General features: G+C 42.1%; 1 protein-coding gene across 1 annotated transcript; it reads right to left on the bottom strand.

Annotated features, from left to right (window-relative positions):
* Nucleotides 1–2,923: 2,923 nt before the first annotated feature.
* On the bottom strand, nt 2,924–21,720 carry LOC121169241 (NFKB activating protein). The gene is made up of 9 exons (XM_040999768.1): nt 21,197–21,720; nt 17,676–17,756; nt 13,817–13,887; nt 13,480–13,620; nt 10,836–10,899; nt 7,886–7,998; nt 7,714–7,789; nt 6,874–7,023; nt 2,924–4,280 (listed from the first exon to the last, which is right to left on the bottom strand). The coding sequence occupies exons 1-9, from the start codon at nt 21,574–21,576 to the stop codon at nt 4,106–4,108; spliced, it is 1,251 nt and encodes a 416-aa protein (XP_040855702.1). The 5' UTR covers nt 21,577–21,720; the 3' UTR covers nt 2,924–4,105.
* Between the last annotated feature and the right edge of the window lie 716 nt (nt 21,721–22,436).

Here is a 22,436-nt window from a genome sequence, read left to right as displayed (position 1 = left end):
TTGCTGTCAAACAGCACATTTGATTTTCTGAAATTGCCATGCTGCCTTCACAACACATAATCATCTGGGTTTGGGTCTGTTGCCACCCTTCCTTATTTCTGGTCTTTTAATCCTTATACCAGGCCAGCCCTTGTTCCTACCTTTCCTGGGAGACTTCCCTTGCCTGGGTGCACAATTTTAAAACACCAAAGATAAAATTATATTATACTCTGGGTGACTGCCTAAAAGTATGTCAGACTATGCATCTACATGGACAAGCACCGGAAAGGAACATAATACTAAAGACGACTGAAGTGGTATACTGCAATTTTTCTTTCTTCATTCTTTTTTAAAAAAAATGTATCTATTTCTGCAACAAATAAGAGAGGAAGTCCTATCAGAGCAACAGGCAAGAAGTGAGAAGTAGGTAGGTCTCCTCAGAGAATACAAAATATATTTAAAATCTAGTAGTTCTATTACTTGACATGTGGGTAAAGTAACCAAACACAGTTTGAAGCACTAATCCTCATAAGCTGAAAAATAAAGCACTCTCAGTTCTTTTATTCTTACCTTGGTTTGCCCAAAAATATATGCTCATGAAGCTGTCTGGCACATTTTTTCCCAACAGACCTTTATGAAAGAAGTGGTAAGGTTCTGAAATAAACTAATATCTTTTGTTTCATTTACTCAATACCTACTATGGGGAGGAGAGAGAAATGAAACATTGTAATATTCACGTCACAAAATTACCATATTTAAACTACCTTCCCTACTGAAAAAATAAGAGAACATAACTCACCAGTCTCTTAGAACCGTAACAAAATGCTTAAGGAGAAAAAAAGTAAAATATTTATTTTTATCAGAAAGGAAGATTTAGAGAGGAGAAACAGAGAGAAAGATCTTCTACCTGTTGGTTCACGCCCCAAATGGCTGCAATGGCCAGAGTGAGCCGAATTAAAAAGCCAGGAATCGGGAGTTTCTTAAAGGCTTTCCACAGGGGTACAGGGGCCTAAGGACTTGGGCTGTCCTCCGCTGCTTTCCCAGGACATAAGCAGGGAGCTGGATGGGAAGTGGAGCATGTGGGACATGAACAGGTGTCTTTATGGGATCCTGGTGCTTGGAGGGGGAGGATTAGCCTGTTGAGTTACTGTTGCCAGCCCCAAGGGGGGTGGAATTTTAGATGAGGAAACTCAGGTTCTATTATACAGGGAAGTTGGCAGGGGGCGAGGTGGTAGTGCTGTCCTGGGGGAGAATTAGGCTGCTGCTTGTAACTGTTGTCAATTTGAGTGACGGCTGCTCCTCTTCCAAGCCAGCTAACATGCTTGGGAAAGCAGCAGCAGACCCATGTGTTTCAGATCCTGCCACCCATGTTGGAGGCCAGGATGAAATCCTTGGCTCCTGGCTTACGCCTGGCCCATTTCTAGTTTCGTGACCATTTGAGAAGTGAACCAGCAGATGGAAGATCTGTCTGTGATTCTTTCAAATATATAATTTAAAAATGATTTAGAAGCCTGGGAAATAGTTTCCTTCTCATTATTGGAGATTTATTAGGCTACACAAAAACTACGACTAGATTTAGAACTACGAGTAGGTATAGGAATCACTTCAAATTCAGGGGTCACAAATGTTGTTAGACATTGTTCAGTTCAGAAGTTGTAGGTTAAAAGCAGATGGGGGAAGTCAGCGTTGTGATGTAGTGGCCGACACATCCGCCTATACCACTTGCATCTTTGTATGGGTGCTGGTGTGTATTCCAGCTGTTCCACTTCCAATCCAGCTCCTTGCTATTGACCTGGGGAAAGCAGCAGAGGATGGTCCTACTGTTTGGGTCTGCACCTACAACCCCTAAGGGAGCCCTGGAAGAAACTCCCAGTTCTTGGATTTGGCTTGGCCCTGTACTGGCTGTTTTGGCCATTTGAAGGGTGAAGCAGCAGATGGAAGCTCTCTTTCTGTAAGTCAAAATAAATAAATGAAAATAATAAAAGGAAAAAAAAAGCAGATAAGGAAAGGGCCAGCACTGTGGCTCAACGTTAAGCTGCCACCTGTGACACCAGCACCCAACATGAATGCCAATTTTGAGTCTCAGCTTCTGATCCAGCTTCCTGCTAGTGTGCCTGGGAAGGCTACATAGTCCAAGTGCTTGGGCTCCTACCATTCACATGGAAAATATGGATGAAGTGCAGGATCCTGGCTTTGGCCTGGCCCCAGTCCAGGCTATCATGGGCCACTCAGGCAGTAAACCAGAGGAGGAAAGATCAAAATCTCTGACTCTTTATTTGTATTTTGAAAAAGCAGACTTATAGAGAGAAGGAGAGACAGAGAAAAAGATCTGTCCACTGTTTCACTTTTCAAGTGGTCACAATGGCTGGGGCTGAGCTGATCCGAAGTCAGGAAGCCACTTCCAGGTCTCCCATGCTGGTATAGGATCCCAAGGCTTTGGGCCATCCTCAATTGCTTTCCCAGACCACAAGCAGGGAGCTGGGTGGGAAGCAGAGCAGCTGTGACACAAACCAGCACTTGCAAGGTGAGGATTAAGCCAGTGAGCCGTAGTGCTAGGAACCCATAAATAAATCTTAAAAACAAACAAAAGCTACATAGGGGTATGGATTTGGTTTAGCAATTAAAATATTGGTTAAGATATCTGTACCCCAGATTAGAGTACCCAGTTCTGATTCCTGGTTCAAGTTTCCTGCCTATGTAGACCTTGGGAGGCAGCAGCTGATGGGTTCCTGTCACCCACGTGGGAGACCCAGATTGAGTTCCTGGTTTCTGGCTTTAACCATGCCTAAACTCGTGCTGTTGCTTGTATTTGAGGAGTGAACTAACATGTCGGAACTCTGTTTCTGTCTGCTTCTTTAACAACAATAAAAATTAGACATTTTCTTAGACCTTATGTTAAATAGTAAAACTTTTGCTCCGTACTTTGAAATATGTTGGACTTAAAGACTTTAAAAAAACACGTTTATTATAAGGAGAGGACATTTTATAACAGCATAGTCACATTTTCCTATTACTCAGGTAATTTATCTTAGGCATATAATAATAATGCAGATAAAATAACTTTAATAAAAACAGTCAAAATTTCCACTGTCCCCTCCCACTTTACTCTTCAAACTTAATAATAAAAACTGAACAAAATAAGGGAAGGACTGTGGTCTCACAATCCTACAATGTTCCATTTTTACCAAACTTAGAAATAAATAACAACATAAAAAATAATGAAGGCATTCTGTACAAGGTTAACATACTAAATGACAGTTTATAACTGAAAGTTTTAACAATGTTTAAAGTAAAATCTGTTCATTATATAATACAGACTTTATCCTATGAAACAACTAAAATACTGATTCATTATTTTTCCCTATCACAACTCTTGGCCATATTTGATTTCCATTCTTTTAGATGTTATCTTAGCATGAAAGTATAGCTTAGATTGAAAAACTAGCATGACCGTATGTCCTATTTTTGTATATTTGAATCATTTTAAAGTAACTTAGTACAATTTTTAAAGTAATTCGTTAAAAAATTTAAAAACCTATTGTCCACATTTCCAATTCAATAAGCCTGTGGGTTAGTTGTGTTTTTGCTTTGCTTTTGGCTTTGTGGTGGAGGTAGGGATTTAAACCAAAACACTTTATTTCCAGGGTGAATTATATCATATTACGTGAGTTCAAACTCTAGATTTGCTTTTATTCACCAATGCCTTCATCTTGTCTACACAAAAGTGTCCTCCGCTGTTTCTACCAACTATTTACAACACATTCAACACAGAGGAGTGATCATTTCTGGCAAGTTCAGATGGGGCGGGGAGGGCAGGCATCCCGTAGAGTTAGAGGTAACACCGTGCAATGGCATCACATACTTTCTCTCCATGCCACCTCTCCCAGTACGGCAGGATTTCATTCCTAATTTGGATTTTTAGACCAGAGAGAAATTATGGTCAATCCAAAAGTACTTGCTTAAGTTGTATCAATGAACGGCTTTTTATTGAAGGATTGAAAGAATTCAATAGAAGGCACAGTAGCACTGTAAAGCTTTTTCAGAGCATAAGTATCTTTGTGTGTGTATGGGTGATATCCAGATTTTCATTTTTGTTTCAGAAGTCTCCTGAATAATCAGAAAGCCTTTATTTATCATCCTTCCCTTTGGTCTTTCTATATACCATCTCTCGAAAACTGGCCAGAATTTTGTTCTCCCTCTTCCGTCTCTCTTCTTGGTTAAAGGAGGCAAGGGCTCTCTTCTCATCAGCACTATAGATCTGGTTCTCTTTCCGGAGTCGCACAGCCTCCATTCGGCGATGCCTGCAGAGAATTGTAGTTTTGGCTTAATTTCTCATAACATGTCCTCATTAATGTCAATACAGAATAAAAACTTTGTGAAATGGGTTAAAGTTTTTTTTTTTTAAAAAAAAAAACATCATTTTATCTTCCTGGCATGTCCTTTGATTCATCTCTAGTACTCATTTAAGGATTTCTGATGCTCTGTCAGCACACTGAGAATCATTAACTTCAAATACTAAGGGCTTACATTTATTCTAGTTGTTTTCAGTGAAACAACCAGAAAGGTGCAAATAATTAAATTTCTAGGTGATATATACATATATATTTATATTTACGCATATAAATATATATTTATATTTATCTTAGGGCAACTGATAGCAAGACAGATTTTAGTTGTCCTAAGGTGGAACTTTAATGCTGTAATTTGAAATACAACCAAAGGAACCAAGTAAAATCTGTAATTGAAGAGGAGTTCGATTTAATTTTGTTATACTCTAGCAATGGCCCAAAGAAAAGATAGGATTCAGTTTTAGAGCCCAATCAGCGAAGAACAGGGGCAGAGGCAGGGGGAAATTATGCCATCAGCTTTCAAAAGGTCCTTTTGTTCACAGGGAAAACTTCATGAAAACCTGCCTGCTCTATGATATGTATGTATCCGATCCTATACAATCAGTTTAAGAAGGTTGAGCTATCTAGAAAACTGGAGAAAAACTACATAAGGAGGAGAGCAGAGAATAATTTCAGGTTAGCGTGAAGCAGGGCACTAGCGAGAGGGGAGAATCAAGATAGTATAGGGTGGAAGTGCTCCGCAAATGATGCTTTATAAAACATCCCTGTACATGTTTCCCAGGACTTGGGAATCGTTTTCTCTCAGTCACCCAGGTATGAAGTTGCTGGCTTATAAAGTGTATGAAAGCTCAACTCTTCAAGATAATACCAAGCTGTTCTGCAAAATGTTTACACCCACTAGCAGTGTTTAGGGAATCCTGTAGATCCACATCCTATCAAGTGTATTGTCAGAACTTTGAACTTCTATTAAATAGGTGTAAGGTGACATTTTACTAAGTTCTTGATCATCATTTTCAATGACAATGAGCATCTTTTTGTGTATGTGTGGAGCACATGTATTTCTTCAGACAAGTAACTGTTGTCATTTTCCCATTGTGTTGTTTATACATATTCTTTAATATTATCAATATCAACTATATCAGTTGTATTATATATCAAGATTTTATCTCAGCTTGGAACTTGTCTTTTTTTTTTAACCTACTTTAAGGTGTCTTCTGAAGAGTAACATTTCTTATTTTTAACCTAGGAAAACTTACCAATATTTTATTTTATGATAGTACATTTTTTGTCTTCCTTAAAAACTGCTTCTCTACCCTGAAGTCTAAAAGATAACTGCTCTTAATGTCCTTTCTTTGGCTTCACTTGTTTTTATATATGGCGATATAGGGTTCTACTTTCAGGTTTTACCAAATGGATCTGTACGAGTTCCATTTACTGAATGGTTCCTTTTTCCCATCCTCATCTGAGAAGCCATCTCTTTCATAAGCAAACTTTCCATACCATGTATAGCTCTGTTCTTGGGACTCTGTATTTTACTTCATTGGATAATTTGGTTGCTGTTTAATGCTTCTAAAGTGCTGTAAGCTTCAAAATAAACCTTCATACTGACATTTCACATTCCTGAGTTTGCCTCTCATTCATCCACGTTAGAAAGTTAAGTTAAAGAATCTGACATTGGGCCCAGACCACCACTCTGGTGAGGCCCCCTTGGCTGCAGGCCATCCATTTTCCCTAAGGCTATAGGCAGAAGAGTGGCAGCAGGGACTGTTCTGGACCCTTGAAGTTGGGGAGAGGCCAGCCCAGAGACCACTAGGAAGTTCTGAACTTATAGGAGAGAGAGAGACCCAGAAGAGGCTCCTGGCTCTTGGCTTCAGATCAGCTCAGCTCCGGTTATTGTGGCTACTTGAGGAGTGAACCAATGGAAGGAAGATTTTTCTGTGTCTCCTTGTCTCTATAAATCTGCTTTTCCAAAAAAAAAAATCTTATAACAAGAATCCAAAATGCAATCTGATTTTTGTACAGTTAATCTCTCAACTCGCTCACCTGTTTATTCCTGCTATTTTGCTTTTTCTTCCCTATCTTTACATTCATTTCTCCATGCTGAACCTGATGTTTTTCATAAGCCTTCTCTGCTATTCATTCTCAGAAACCTGGGTGCACAGAGAACTGCAGGCCAACTTAAGACCCAGGAAACTACTGCCTTGGGAAAATACCTTCCTAATAATTATCAGAATGCCACATTCCTCATGTGGCTGTGATAAATAGTTGAATTTAAGTACGGCCTCTAGTAGATATCTGCAGTAAAATGTGAATTAGGAAAGAATATTGGAAAACCTGATTCTTTACTGTTGGAGAGATAGTTGAGTTGCACATATGTATCTGGAATTTTAGACAACCATGTTTAAAAAATAATAAAGCTAATATAACAATGTTTATATTTTACTTTATATCAGGAATAGTCACTTAATAAAAATCAATTACCAAAACTTGATCCTAGTAGTATGAAAAAAAAAAGATAATTGTGGAAATTTTAATGTCAACATACCTGCTACCACTCATTACATAACCTGAACATTCAAATGATGCGATTTCTTCACTTGTCAAGCCGATTTCCCCTCTTCGTGGAATACGTTTTCCAGCTTTTACATATTCAGCCATAGCTGCACCTTCACCAGGTAACAGAGCATGACCATAGCTAAAACAGAAAAGCTCCAGTAAATGATCTCAGTACAAAAACCTCATCTCTGAAGACAGCACAAAATTTGTTTCTCTTAGAAAACAGGGGGAATGGGAGCATTGAGCAAATAATACACTGGAAAGCTCAATGTGAATGACTTTAATCAACGAACATTGCACCATGTCCTATATAACTAACAGAAATGCAGATACATTGGAAATAAGCACTGCTCTGAGTTCCAGTTGTTCCACTCCCCATGTCCTTGTAGAATTTACTTGGTTACTGAGGCTCTAACTGCAGTACAAGGAAAATATCTAATACACAGTATAAAAGAAAGAAAATTCTGTGACAATGAAAGAGGATGGCTAGCCAATCTACTCGTGTAGGAGAAGTATTACGAATCAATATGTACTCCCACTTTCCAAAAAGAGCTTTCATGGATGGGAAGTGTATCAACACGGAGAAATTGGGGGTGGGTAGGGAAGAGGATATGGGGCAGGGAAAAGAAGAGAAGGCATACTGGGGGAAGAAAGAAGCTAAATGAAGACCAAAGTGAGAAAAAAAGGAGTAAGCTCAGAAAACTTTTAGTAGACCAGCTCAGTTGCTACCAGAGGGGATATAAATACAGAACTAACGGGAGATAAGCTTGGCAAGGTAGAGCCATGCTTTTTGGAAGTACTTAAATAATATAAACACACTGCTACTTACTTTAGGGGTTTATCATCTTGAGAAGCAAGTGTTTTTGGAGCCTCGGGGCCAATCAAATCCGACGGTTCTTCAGCCTCTGTATGAAAGGTATTCAAAACACAGGGACATTTTGACTAACTGATTGCTTTGATGTCTCCACTGTTTTGAGTTCTAGCCTATCACAACAACCTACTTGATCGATCCTTCCAGGGATTCTCCAGAAACTCTTCTTGGGACTCTTTAGAGCTTGAATCACTGGACTCCTCCTTTCTGTTCTTTTTAGATTTCTTTTTCTTATATTTCTTCCTGTAGGGATTATAATTTGATACATATTCACTTAACAGTCCCATGTTAAAGGGCATCTTAATTTTTCAAGGCAACAAAAGACTGATTAAAATTATTTGAATTCTTGGCCGAGGAAGCTTGCTAGAGAAGAATTTTAGTTAAAAGATTTGTACCTTTTAAAGTCATTTTTCATTATAAGAGATCCCCAGAGACGGGTGTTTCACCTACTAGTTAATATGCTGGTTAAAATGTCAGTATCCCTGTTTCACATTGGCATGCTCTAGGCTTCCATTTGGTCCAACCACAGCTGATGTGGGCATTTAGGGATTAAACCAATGGATGGGAACCCAAATTTTCAAATTAATAAATAAAAGTGACTAAAAAGAATGAGAGTGAAACATGATGACTCAATTGGCTAATCCTCCCCTTGCAAGCACTGGGATCCCATATGGGCACCCGTTTGTGTCCTGACTGCTCTACTCCCCATCCAGCTCCCTGTCTGTGGCCTAGGAAAGCAGTACAGGACAGCCCAAAGCCTCGGGACTCTGCACAAATGTGGGAGGCCCATAAGAAGCTCATGGCTCCTGATCAGTTTTGCTCCAGCCATTGTGGCCATTTGGGGAGTGAACTAGTTAACAGAGGATCTTTCTCTTTTCCCTCCTTCTCTCTGTAAATCTGCCTTTCCAATAAATTAAGTAAATCTTTAAAAAAAAAAAAAACACAAACAACTAATAGGAGAGGTAGGGAGAATCCCAGTGCCTAAAAAACTGTGTCACATAATGCAATGTAATAAAAACAAACAAACAAAAAACAACTAACAGGCCCGGCGCGCTGGCCTAGCAGCTAAAGTCCTCGCCTTGAAAGCGCCAGGATCCCATATGAGTGATGATTCTAATCCTGGCAGCTCCACTTCCCATCCAGCTCCCTGTTTGTGGCCTGGGAAAGCAGTGGAGGACAGCCCAACGCCTTGGGACCCTGCACCCACGTGGGAGACCTGGAGGAAGTTCCTGGTTCTTGGCTTCAGATCAGCGCAGCACCGGCCATTACGCTCACTTGGGGAGTGAACCATTGGACGGAAGATCTTCCTCTCTGTCTCTCCTCCTCCTCTCTGTATATCTGACTTTATAATAAAAATAAAAATAAATCTTTAAAAAAAAAACCTAATAAACAGTTTTCATACTGTAGGAAGACAACAGAAATAACAGCCTAAAATAACTTGTCAGTTTGAGCTTTAATAAAGTTTCTATGTCTTTAGATTTATGATGGCATAAAAATATCTGAACTATTTTGAAAAACACATGTATTAGTTAAGTACTATTTTTGAAAATAAAATCTTAATTTTTTAATTTGAAAGTTAGATTTACAGAGACAAGCAGGCCAGGACAAGATGTTCCATCTGCTGATTCACTCCCCAAGTGGCTGCAACGGCCATGAGCTGATCTGAAGCCAGGAGCCAGGAGCTTCCAGGTCTCCCACACAGGTACAGGGTCCCAAGGCTTTGGGCCATCCTCTGCTACTTTCCTCGGTCACAACTAGGTCACAAGCAGGAAGCTGGAGGGGCAGTGGAGCAGCCAGGATATGAACTGGAGCCCAAATGAGATTCTGGCACATACAAGGCAAGGATTTTAGCTCCTAGGCTACTGTACCAGACCCAGATCTTAAATTTGCTGGTTTATTCTCTAAATAACCACAATGGCTGGAGCTGAGCTGATGCAAATCCAGGAGCCAAAAACTTCCTCTGGGTCTTCCACATGGGCACTGGGGCCCAAGGATTTGGGCCATCCTCTGTTGCTTTCCCACACAATAATCAGCAAGCTGGACTGTAAATGGAACAGCCAGGTCTTGAACTGTTACCATATGGGATGTTGGTGCCAAAGGTGGATACTTAGTTTACTACAGCACAGCACTGGCCCCCTTTAAGAACCATTTTAAAAGTTTCCTTTACCAAGTCACCAAGGTTTAACCTTGTAGCTAAGGGCCCAGTGCAATGATTCAGTGACTAAATCCTCTGCGTTGTAGGCATTGGAATCCCATATGGACCCTGGTTCATGTCCCGGATGCTCTGCTTCCCATCCAGCTCCCTGCTTGTGGCCTGGGAAACCAGTTGAGGACAGCCCAAACCCCTGGAACCCTGTGCCCATGTGGGACACACACAAAAAGCTCCTGGCTCCTGATCGGCTCAACTCTGGCCATTATGGCCATTTGGGGAGTGAACCAGCGGATGGAAGATCTTTCTCTCTGTCTCTCTTTCTCTCTATAAACTTAATAAAAAATAAATATATTTTTCGTAAAAATGTGGCTAAAAAGGTAGGTCCAGGTAAAACTGCAATAGTTACTGGTACTGGCCTAGCTTGGTGTCACCTGAAATTTCCTTTGGGATCTGAAATTTAGATCCTACCAGTGGATATAGTTGTAGAATCTGAACATATATTAAACAAATGGTGATAGAATTTCTAGTTTTACCATGTTCATCCTTGCTTATGTCATCTTCTTGGTAAAACATAAAGTAACCACTATATTTGAAGTTGCTGTCTGCCCCCTCCTCACCTCACTTATTATCCTTTATTTTACATTACTTTTCCATACCTCTTCTAAATAAACTGAAGAACTAAATAAATAACATGAAACTATATACACTGTTTGTCTCCCCTTAGCTTCCAATACCGCAAGCGCAGGAACTTTTGTCTTTGTTCCATTTTATATCTCAGCACTTTCAATGGTGCTTGAAACAATAAGCATTTAAATAAAAGAACAAAAAAATCCCTGGCTGGTGGGAAAATGGGGATCATTATACTATTTTTTGTAATTTTATATACATTGGGACTTTCCATAATAAAAATTAAAGAAAAAAAACTGACGATCTGTGTTTCTTCTTCTTTTCTTTTTTCTTGTTTTTCTTTGCTTTCCTTTTTGTATCTTCATCTGCAAAGTCAAACATATTATAATTATAAAAAAGTCTCTCCAAAACCCTAATGTTTGAGTAAACATTCTATTGCTGACTTACTTGTTGTTACAGAGAAATTAATTCATTCCAATATTTATTGCTACCTGTCAAGAACCAGACTAGGCACTGAGGACATAAAACGTTTAACATCACACTAGATATTACATAATACTGGGTATTAGTAATTTATTCAATGAGGTAACACCACTGGTGGTAAATAGAAAAATGGTTTATAGATGCAAACTGAAATATTCAGGGTGGAAGTATGATGAGGCTTGTAATTGACTATATTAGCAAAAAAATCTGTGCTTGAATCAAAAGTATGTTAAAACACATATTACTATCAGATCTCGGTGATAAATACATGGCTTTAACCATGACACTAATTATATCACTCCCTTTGCTTTTGTTAGTATTTAAAGATTTTCATGACAAAAAGGGGGAAAATTATGTTCTTGAGGGGGGAGAAAGAATGCTTTCTAGGAGTTAAGTCTACCAGAGGAGACAGTGCAGTGATGACAACCAGGACGGTAGGGAAGCAGGGGCTGCACAAAAACAGACTCAGGGAGGGAGAGATTGAATAATGCTTGACCAGGAAAAGGTGAATCTTAAGCTATTTATTTTTAAAAAAATCAGTTTATTGCAAAAGCAATGCATGTCCAATGTTACAGTGACCAAACCGAGCTGGGTGGAAGGAGATTAACATTACAGGTACAGGGACTCTCTGTACCACGTAACAGGGCGCAGAGAAACAGCACAGAATATCCAGGAGGTACACAGCAGTTTTTAGTCTACAGAGGAAGGTGTAAGGGAGTGGCAGGGTATACTGTCATTAGAGGGTCTGAACCTTAACATGGAGCCTATTGAGAGTCACTGAAAAGATTTTGAGCAGGGGACTGACAATGCAAAGTAGTAGGCATTTGGCACAGCAATTAAAATGCTGTTTGGGATGACTGCATCCCCTACTGGTGTGCCCGGTTCCAGTCCTGGCTCCTCTGTTTGATTCAACTTCCTGAAAATGCACATCCTGGGAGGCAGCAGATGATGGCTCAAGTATCTGGAACTCTGCCATGCACAGGAGAGCCAGACTGAGTTCTGGGCTCCTGGCTTCAACCTGGCCCAGCCCTCTTCGTTGTGGGCAATTTAGGAGTAAACCAGCTGATGGGACATCTTTCTCTGTATGTTTCACTCTATTCCTCTCTGCCTTCCAAAAAATAAGATTATAAAAACTATGCAAAACTTCAAAAAAAATGTCAGATCCTTTTTTAGCAGTGGGGAAGAAAAGAGACAACGGTGCTCAGGAAACCTAGGTGGTATCACAGGAAGGGGAGACGTTATTTATCGTGTCACACTCAGAGCAGGGACAGCTTCCACTTGATCATCAGCCAGGAAAAGGTGGCTTCCTGTGATGCACCCCAAAGGGAGTGCCTTGCACTATTCAGCAGCCAGTGCGAAGGCTGCTTTATTTTAAAAAATATAGTGTGCTTTATTTTTAAAAAAATGCCAGAAGATTTTTATTGGAAAGACAGAGTTACAAAGAGGGAGAAATGGAGAGAGGACGTTCTTCTATCTGCTGGTTCATTCTCTAAGTGGCCATAATGCCAGAGCTAGGCTTGTGTATTTGAGCCAGGCTGAAGCTAGAGGCCAGGGGCTTCATCCTGCAGGAGTCCAGGCACTTGGGCCGTTCTTTGGTGCTTTTCCCAGATTGTTTGCAGGGTGATGGAGCAGAAGTCAGAGAGCTGGGACATGAATCAGTGCCCATATGGTTGCCACATCACAACACTAATCCCTTTACGGCACAGTCAAAACACTGTCCAGAGGTATTTAGTATGTATGAAAATTCATCATATAAAAGAGCCCTCCCACTGAGCAGATATAGCCTTCAGAAGCAGCCTTCTCTGGCTTTCTTTGGTGCCATATGTGTTGTATACAGCCCAGTCTCCTGATTTGGTCTGTGCCAACATGCCTTATACAAGTATGCACAACCAATCTGGAGACAGTTTGCTTGGGTCTGAATCCCAAACTGTCTGACTTTGGATATGATACTTTTTAAAAAAGATTTATTTTTATTTTGTATTGGAAAGGCAGACTTGCAAAGAGAAGGAGACAGAGGAAAAGATCTTCCATTTGCTGGTTCACACCCTAACGGGCCTCAATGGCTGGAGCTGGACCAATCCAAAGCCAGGAGCTTCTTCTGGAACTCCCATGCAGGTGCAGGGTCTCAAGGCCTTGGGCCATCCTCTGCTGCTTTCCCAGGCCACAAGTAAGCAGCTGGATGGGAAGTGGAGCAGTCAGGACACAAACTGGCATCCATATAGGATCCCAGTGTATGCAAGGCTACTGCGTAGGTCCCTGAGTATGATATTTGTAACCTGCCCTGTGCCTGCATTTCTTAACTTATAAAATGTAATTTAAAGTAGTTGTGTAGACTACATAGCAATACTGAATATGAAACACTCCGCACACTACACAGAGCTAGCAAACATTCAGGCTTTTTAGAAACGCCTTTACAGTAAGTTCTAAGAATTCGCAGTGGTTTTGCAGCAAGCCTCCCTTACCACTGGAGTCTGTTTCCGAGTCGGAGTCGCTGTCACTATCTTCAGAATACTTCTTGTGTTTTCTTTTAGAGGATTTTTTCTTTCTCCTTTTCTTGGACCTTTCTTTTGAATGATTAGATTTCTTCTTCTTTTTCTTTTCATCTATAAAATAGGAGCAAAACACCTCATTTCTCAAAAAAAAAAAAAAAGTATTTCTGAATATCAAATTGATTGTATTCAAAAAATACTGATAGCAAACAAAGACTGGGCAATTTAATAAAAACAAAATTGAGCGTTCAACTATTTATAAGCCTAGTTTTTTCTAACTTTTCAAGAAAGCTTTGCATCTGAAAAATACCTTCTGAAGAAGAAGCTGATGTGGTACTTTTCTTTGGCTCTTCGTCTTCTACTGGTGTATGTTCATCAGAGCTAAATTTCAAGAAAATGGTTACAAGAATCAGAAAAGTGAAAAAAAAAAAAAAAGAATCAGAAGGTGATGACATACAGACCAAGGAGCAAAAAATATAATTTAAATTTTCAGTATCAACATATAGTCTAAAAACCATTTAAAGAAAGCCCTGGATGAATGCTGTAAGAGTGTAATTCACTCTACTTAGGTAATAATAAAGTAACTTACATTCACATCGTTTTTGAGAATATATAAAATACTACTCAAACAAAGCAGCAAGGACTCATATTTTCCATAGGATGAAAGAAGAGAAATCGGAGCTATAAAGAAAAATATGACATTGGAGATAAGAAGGCTACACAATTTTATTGTATGTGGAAGATACATAGGAGCAGCTGCTGTTCCATCTCCCTACAGCAAAAAGAATGCAACAAGTGCTAATCTCAAGAGATTTTCTTTTGTTGCAGAGAATTTTCGAAAGTATTGCTAAGCACTTCAGGAAAGGAGTTCCCCCATCCTACTTCCCCAAAGATAACACTGGAAACAATTTAGGCAGTGATTTATGCATAGCCCAGAAAATAATTTTTAGTGTTCTTTTCAACTCCAATTCTACCAGTTTGAGTTCATGAAGCATTTCCAAATCTACGTATAAGAAAAAATTTCAGATAATAATCTTCTATTATGCTCTCACAAATCACAGGTTAACCAGTCAAGCACAGGGTCTTAACTCACCTTAAAGCAGACAGGTGGAGAAAAAAATTTATGAATAACATCAAGGAGAAAAAAGAAAACGCAGCTTTCAGATAACTATATATAGAAAAAGTAAGCAAAGTGATACGAGTATCATTAAAAAAATGTTTGTAATGCTAATAAATGGCATCTAATGTGCTACTGGGTTGAGAAAACAATTCAAAACCATTTAAGTGTATTATTTGTTTTTTTCAAATATTTATATTTACTTGAGAGGGAGGGAGGGAGAGAGGCGAGGATTCTCCCTTGACAACACTGGGGTTGGGCAAAGTTGCAGTCAAAGGCTCAGCCCATCACCTGGGTTTCCCATCTGGGTAGCAGGAACTCAGACACTTGATTTAGCACCTGCTGCCTACAGGGTGTGCATTAGAAGGAGGCTGCAATTGGAAGTAGAACTGGAATTCCAAGGCAGGCACTCTGCAATGCCTGTCACTATTATTTAATAGTGAACCTTTCCGTGAATAGGAAGTGATGACTTAGAACAGAAAGTGAACAATTGATGCCATGGCTCAATCAGCTAAATCCTCCCCTTGCAACCACCGGGATCCCATATGGGTGCCAGTTCATGTCCCAGCTGCTCCACTTCCCATCCAGCTCCCTGCCTGTGGCCTGGGAAAGCAGTAGAGGATGGCCCAAAGCCTTGGGACCCTGCACCTGAGTGGAAAAGACTTGGAAGAAGCTCCCGGCTCCTAGGTTTGGATCAATTCATCTCCGGACACTGTGGCCACATGGGGAGTGAACCAGCAAATACGAGATCTTTCTCTTTCTCCTCCTCTCTGTAAATCTACCTTTCCCATAAAAATAAAACTTTAAAAGGGAACAACTGGTGTGCTAAGATCTACCAGCAATAGGTCATAATCCTTAGATGATTTCCAGGTTTTTAAAACTTAAAAAGGGGCCTGGGGGTGATAGCCTAGTGGCTAAATCGCTTTGCATCTGCCAGGATCCCACATGGGTGCCGGCCTGGGAAGGCAGTGGATAATGGCCCAAAGCCTTGGGACCCTGCTCCCACATGGGAGACGTGGAGCAAGTTCCTGGCTCGTGGCTTTAAATCGGCTCAGCTTCAGTTGTTGTGGCCACATGGGGGTGGAAGAGCAGAGAATCTTTGTCTCTCCTCCTCTCTGTAGACCTGACTTTCCAGTAAAATAAATTAAAAAATTGAAAAATTAAAAAAAAAAAACTTAAAAAGGTATGAATAGCAGGGTTAGTTGGGCTGAGGTAGGTTCCAAAACACATTGATGTGTATGAGAGCCAGATAGGATGCAGGACGGACTGGACCAGTCAGCTGCACATACCAGCATGCACAGGAACCAGGGCTGGTGGCGGGCGTGGTGGAGGTTATTGGAGGTCCCTCCAAATAGGCTGCAGTTCCCGCTGGTGCGCATGAGGGCAGAGTATGTGATGGCGAGGGTTGGACTGTGCCACAGCATCTCATCCATTGGTTTGTGTATGAGATGGGGCTGGGGATAGAACAGACCCAACAACTGCAACCAGCAGTGTATGCAGGCTATTGTGGGTTATGGACAGAGCCAGACCCCACACTGGCTGGAACACACAGGAGTCAGGTCTGGGGTAACCTCTGGCGAGGTTTCTTTGGGACATCCCAGCAACCAGTCCACCGGACTCAACTCCAAACATGAGGAAAATCACAGGATCTGAAGTGTGACTATGAAGTGTGTGTGTCTGAACTGGGCCTCTGTGGTTGCTGCAGTCTGTGCAGTCGATGGCACACACAGAAGCACATGGGAAGACGTGAGCACAAGTTCACTGAGGCCTGGGCCCGGAGCCATGGCCTAGTGGCTAAAGTCCTCGCCTTGAACACGCCAGGATCCCATAAGGGCACCTGTTCTAATCCCGGCAGCCCTGCTTCCCATCCAGCTCCCTATTTGTGTCCTGGGAAAGCAGTCAAGGTCGGCCCAAAGCCTTGGGACCCTGCACCTGTGTGGGAGACCCAGAAGAGCTCCTGGCTTCAGATTGGCGCAGCATTGGCCGTTGAGGTCACTTGGGGAGTGAGTCATCAGATGGAAGATCTTCTCTGTCTTTCCTCCTCTCTGTATATCTGACTTTGTAATAAAAATAAATAAATCTTCATTGAGGCCTGCAGAGGATGTCTAGTACCATGGAGGGCAGAACAAATTGGACAGCTCTCCCGGCCAAGCTTTGAACAGCTAGTATCTAGGTCAGTGTAGACTCTAAGGAGGACCGTGTCAGCCAATGGACCTTGGAAGGATTTCCTCAACCTTGGATCAGCGAGACTGACAGCATGTCAAAATTACTGAAACTACTTAAACAGAACCCTCAGAACATACTCCACATCAGGGACCCTGGGATGACATCAGTGACTGTCTCCCATTCCTGGGTGCTGAAGTATCTGGGTTGCTGGGAGCAGCCCTCTCCCCTTTTCTCCCTACTTCTTCCAGACACAGGAACAAAAAGGGAGATTGGAAACAGTTGTCTCATCCATATTCCCCTGTTCCTCTACTCTCCCCACCCTAATCAGTGGTTCACATGGGTATACATCCTTCTCAACCAAGTAAACATCATCAAAAAAAAGTCATCATTATTAAAAAAAAAAAGGTATGAGGCCAATGTTGTGCTGCAATAGGTTCATCTGCAGTTTACGACACCAGGATGACCATATCAAGAGTGCTAGTTGGAGTCCTGGCTGTTCCACTTCTAATCTGGCTTTCTATCAATGTGCCTGGGAAGGCAGTGGAAGATTACCCAAATATTTCGGCCCCTGCTACCCATGTGGGAGACCAGAATGGGGTTCCTGACTCCTGATCTTGGGTTGGCCCACCCTTGCCTGTTAACATTCACTTGCGGAGTGAACTACTAGATGAAAGATCTGCTTTTCTTTTTTCCTTCTTTGCTACTCAGCCTTTCAAATAAATAAACAAATGCATTTTTAAAAGGAAAATTCAAAGGGTATGACAGTATAAATGGCAAGAAAGCAGAAAAATGTGAAATGCACTTAAAGTTCTTCACTTAAACATTTTGGTAGAATTAATACTTAAATAAATAAAACATTTTTATAAAATATTTTGAAACCACTTACTCTGGTTCAGGATTCTTTGGAGAAAGTCCCCACACTTCCGGAGCTCCTAATTCTCCAATTCTTTCTCTCTCACTTAATCTCCTAGAACAAAGAGGTATATTAATTATAACTCAATGGGGCCCAGCCTGGTGGTAGCTTAGAGGCTAAAGTTCTAGCCTTGCATGCACTAGGATCCCATATGGTTGCCAATTCTAATCCTGGCAGGTCTGCTTCCCATCTAGCTCCCTGCTTGTGGCCTGGGAAAGCAGTGAAGGACGGCCCAAAGCCTTGGGACCCTGCACCCATGTGGGAGACCCAGAAGAAGCTCCAGTTTTCTGGCTTTGGATTGGCTCAGCTGTTGCAGCCACCTGGGGAGTGAACCAGCAGACAGAAGCTTTTCCTCTGTCTCTCCTCTCTGTATATCTGACTTTACAATAAAAATTTAAAAAAATATATATATTTTTTAAAGATTTATTTTTATTATTTTTTATTGGAAAGGCGGATATACAGAGAGGAGAGACAGAGAGGAAGATCTTCCGTCCGATGATTCACTCCCCAAGTGAGCACAACGGCCCATGCTATGCCGGTCCGAAGCCAGGAGCCTCTTCCGGGTCTCCCACGCGGGTGCAGGGTCCCAAAGCTTTGGGCCGTCCTCGACTGCTTTCCCGGGCCACAGGCAGGGAGCTGGAAGGGAAGCGGGGCTGCCGGGATAGAACCGGCGCCCATATTTTTTTTTTTTTAAAAATGCCAGGATGTTCCTTCCATATACAGACACACCACTGGTGGCCACCTGGAGTGACTCTTAAAAGAAAAAATTATAACTCAATGGCTGAATCCATCCCCTAAATATATAATCAAATCCAACAGGAACCTAGTTAAGTCTAATTCCCTTTTACATTTTAATTGTTAATAGTAACTTGGTTTGAAGTCATCAATTTCAATTTAGTGTTCTGATAGCAATATCAAATGGTACCAACTGCAAAACCCTTGGTGGTTGGGTCAGAAATGGCAGCCTGGGAGACTGGAAGGTAGTTCCCTTCTAATTCATGATGATATAGTCACTTATTGTTCACTTTACTGTTGCAGGATGTGACAGAAAAGATTTCTGCATTTGGACATACTTCATTTGTTTTATGTTTATGAAAGTAAAGAGACATCTCTTGGGCCTGGTGCGATGGCTCAGTAGCTTGCCTTGCATTCCCCAGGATTCCATATAGGCACCAGTTAGTGTCCAGGCTGCTCCACTTCCTGTTCAGCTCCCTGCTTTTGTCCTGGGAAAGCAGTAGAGGACAGCTCAAAGCCTTAGACCTTTACCCATGTGGGAAACTGGGAATAAGTTGCTGGCTCCAGATCAGCTCAGCCCTGGCCAGTGTGGCCACTTGGGCAATGAATCAGTGGACATAAGATCTCTGTTTCTCCATTTCTCTGTAACTCTGCCTTTCCAATAAAAATAATAAAAGATGGGCCCGGTGGCGTGGCTTCGTGGCAAGTCCTCACCTTGAACGCACCAGGATCCCATATGGGCGCCAGTTCTAATCCCGGCAGCCCCACTTCCCATCCAGCTCCCTATTTGTGTCCTGGGAAGCAGTCAAGGATGGCCCAAAGCCTTGGGACCCTGCACCCGTGTGGGAGACCTGGAGGAAGTTTCTGGCTCCTGGCTCCGGATCAGCACAGCACCGGCCGTTGCACTCACTTGGGGTGTGAATCATCGGACAGAAGATCTTCCTCTCTGTCTCTCCTCCTCTCTGTATATCTGACTTTGCAATATAAATAAATAAATCTTGTAATAAATAAATCTTTGTAATATAAATAAATCTTAAAAAAATGAGACATCTCTTGATTTATTCAAATATTCAGCTTTCAGAAACCCATAAATAAAGAAAAATAAAAATGAAGCATTAGAAGTAGAAAATTAGGGCCCAGTAGCTAAACTCCTCGCCTTGCACGCACCTGGGATCCCATATGGGCGCTAGTTTGTATCCCGGCTGCTCCACTTCCCATCTAGCTTCCTGCTTGTGGCCTCTGTTTCATAACGCTGTTTAATTTTTGCTACAGCTTTTAAAGCAAAAAGGCACACTTAAAGTTTATATGCTTGTGAGTCTATTTGTTTTTAAAGATCCTTACTAAACAAATATAGTGGGTTTATTTGAACAAATCATATTCTTTCATCAGTATAATGATATCATCATATGCAGAATCAGACTCAGAGGATTTTGCACTTTGACACAGACTTCTTTAAAGGGACATAGTTGGGACGTATGCAATCTAGGCAAATTAACCGGCAAACTCTAAAGAGCAGGCACTCCTCTTTCCATATGGCTGCCACCTGGATTCACCTGTAGTGTTAGGATCAATTATTTCATCTTTTGAAATGTACAAATGCAAATTTCATCCAAGCATTTCTGACATCTTTTGGTGGGAATTCTCCACCAAGAAACCATCTGCTTTTTCACTGACAAAGCTTCTGGGATTTTTCTGAAAAATTAAGAATGAAGTAACTCAGGAGTCGTCACTGTTTTTGCTCCCATGTATGCTGAACTAACAGGTAACACTTGGGGAATGTTTATTATGTCCCAAGCACTACATTATTACAACTCTAAAAGCCTTGGTATTAATTTTATCATTTAATAGTGAAGAAATAAAGTTCAGAGATGTTAAGCAACTTGCCCAAGGTCACACTGGTGGCTAACTACCAAATAAGAGCTTTCATTTCCACGTGATTCCATAGAATCACTACAATTCACTGTCCTCATTACAGGAAGCAAAAGAACATAAAGGTATCTCTCAACTACTGGAACTTTAATTTGCCACTCAAAGCCTGACATATCTTTCATTTTTGGATACATTCAGCACACACCATTTAAGGCTTAGTAAACAGTAGGTACAAAAGGCGTCCACAGCAATGATGCTCAGCCGTTTCCTTTCTCCTTGCACTACGCATTTTCCACTCTCTATTTACTCTCATTAAAGATCGGATCTCACACTCATGTCATTTTTCATGTCCAACTATGATTGAGACCACTCAGCAAACCCTTTCTTAAAGCAGCCCTACCCACAGTTTAAGCAGATCGCTTTTCCTGCATTCATCTACCTAATCGCCTTCTTTAAAGGGAAGTCTTCTTTCTCTCCAATTTCAATCCGTCTTAACTCCCTCCAAAACATGACCTGTTCTTCCATAAGTAATGGTTGTACACACACCTGCGAAGTGCGAGGCACTGAGGATTCTGGAAGCAATAAAACGGGGCTCCTCTTTTTCTACATGCTCACGAAAGATAACAGCACAACTAAGCGAATGCTAGAATTCTAGCAGATTTGCCGCTCTTTTGACCATGTCTGCTAACAACCCCGGAGCGGGAGGAGAGTAGCAGGCAGCCCCAGCACGGTATGACGAGGGCCAATGTTAAGGGAATAAAAGCACGAATAAAGGGTTGCCATCGGTGGACTGAATAAAGAGGGCGGAAATGGTGTATAAAGCAGGTGAGTTCGTACAAGGAAGTGTGTTTGTGTACGTGTATGGGGTGAGGGTGGGGGGTCTCACTCACTTCTGTCGCAGGCTTTCCTCTCTCTCCTTGTCCAGGAGGCTGGGCCACGGCTTGTCGCTCCCATAGGGGCGCGAGTAGCCGCCATAATAGGCGGACGAGGAGGCAGAAGAGAAGGCATTGCTCCGCGGCGCAGAGGGCCGCTCTCGAGAACGTGAGCGCGAGCGGGAGCGGTAGGACTGGTTTCTTGAGCTGTGACTGAGGCCACTGAGATGGTGACTGAGGCCATTCCGGTCCCCGGATCGAGAGCAGGAGCGCGAGCGAGAGCGGCGGCCGCGCGGAGAACGCGCAGATTTGCTGGACTTGGGGCTCCTAGATGAACTGCGACGTTTTCCCCCGGAGCCCGATGTTTCCGGGCTGCGCGAGCCGGAAATCCGAGCCATGCTGCTACGGGACCCCAGAGGTCGCTGGAGAAGGGGGGCGCTCTCAGGAGTCCAGGAATATCTCGCGTGCCCTGGATCCCAGGTCCCGCCACTGTCCTACCGCGTAAACCTGATGGGATCCTTGGGAATGGTTTCTGGTACGGCGGCAAAGCCCTTCCCCGGACGTAGGCGGTTCTCCAGCACTCGAGCAGGGCCGTGTGTTTCAGTAAAAATAAGCCGGTAGGGGAACTGGTTCGGCGCACTCCTTTAGTTCCTAGTGCCTAATCGAGTCTAAAATCTGGGGCGAGGCGTGAATGAAGTCCTTTCTCAGCTTCAAACTTTGTGATACTTGAAGAGGAGGACGGCAGAGCAGGCGAAACGTTTGGGAGTGGTCCTAGCAACATGGCTAATTATGTATGCTTTTTGTGTGCTCTCTGTGTAATTATATTTATGCGTGTGTATTTATGTATGGATTAAAATATATATATATATATATATTACGGGCCTGGTGGCGTGGCCTAGTGGCTAAAGTCCTCGCGGCTAAAGTCCTCGCCTTACACGCCCGGGATCCCATATAGGTGCCTGTTCTAATCCCGGCAGCTCCACTTCCCATCCAGCTCCCTGCTTGTGGCCTGGGAAAGCAGTCGAGGACGGTCCAAAGCTTTGGGACCCTGCACCCATGTGGGAGACCCAGAAGAGGTTCCTGGTTCCCTGCTTTGGATGGGCGAAGTACTGGCCGTTGCGGTCATTTGGGGAGTGATTTATTTGTTTTTTTCTTCCTAAAAAGCAAAACCACAGGAGTTTATCACAATCGGGGTGATCTATGCTATCAAACCAGTTTACCTAGAAGGAACAAATTCTATGTTAATGACTTGCACCTG

The sequence above is a fragment of the Ochotona curzoniae genome, unplaced genomic scaffold (assembly GCF_017591425.1).
Source record: "Ochotona curzoniae isolate NIBS_2020 unplaced genomic scaffold, NIBS_Ocur_1.0 scaffold_1852, whole genome shotgun sequence".
NCBI classification, from domain to species: Eukaryota; Metazoa; Chordata; class Mammalia; order Lagomorpha; family Ochotonidae; genus Ochotona; species Ochotona curzoniae.
The sequence above is the reverse complement of the archived record's forward strand: the minus strand, read 5'-3'. Positions and strand labels throughout refer to the sequence as shown.

Coding starts and splice junctions, on each gene's coding strand:
- LOC121169241 (XM_040999768.1), bottom strand. CDS start 21,576: ATGGCTCGGATTTCCGGCTCGCGCAGCCCGGAAACATCGGGCTCCGGG. Junction 13,888..17,675: donor CCAAAGAATCCTGAACCAGA/GTAAGTGGTTTC, acceptor CTTGAAATTTAG/CTCTGATGAACATACACCAG. Junction 10,900..13,479: donor CTCGGAAACAGACTCCAGTG/GTAAGGGAGGCT, acceptor TTGACTTTGCAG/ATGAAGATACAAAAAGGAAA.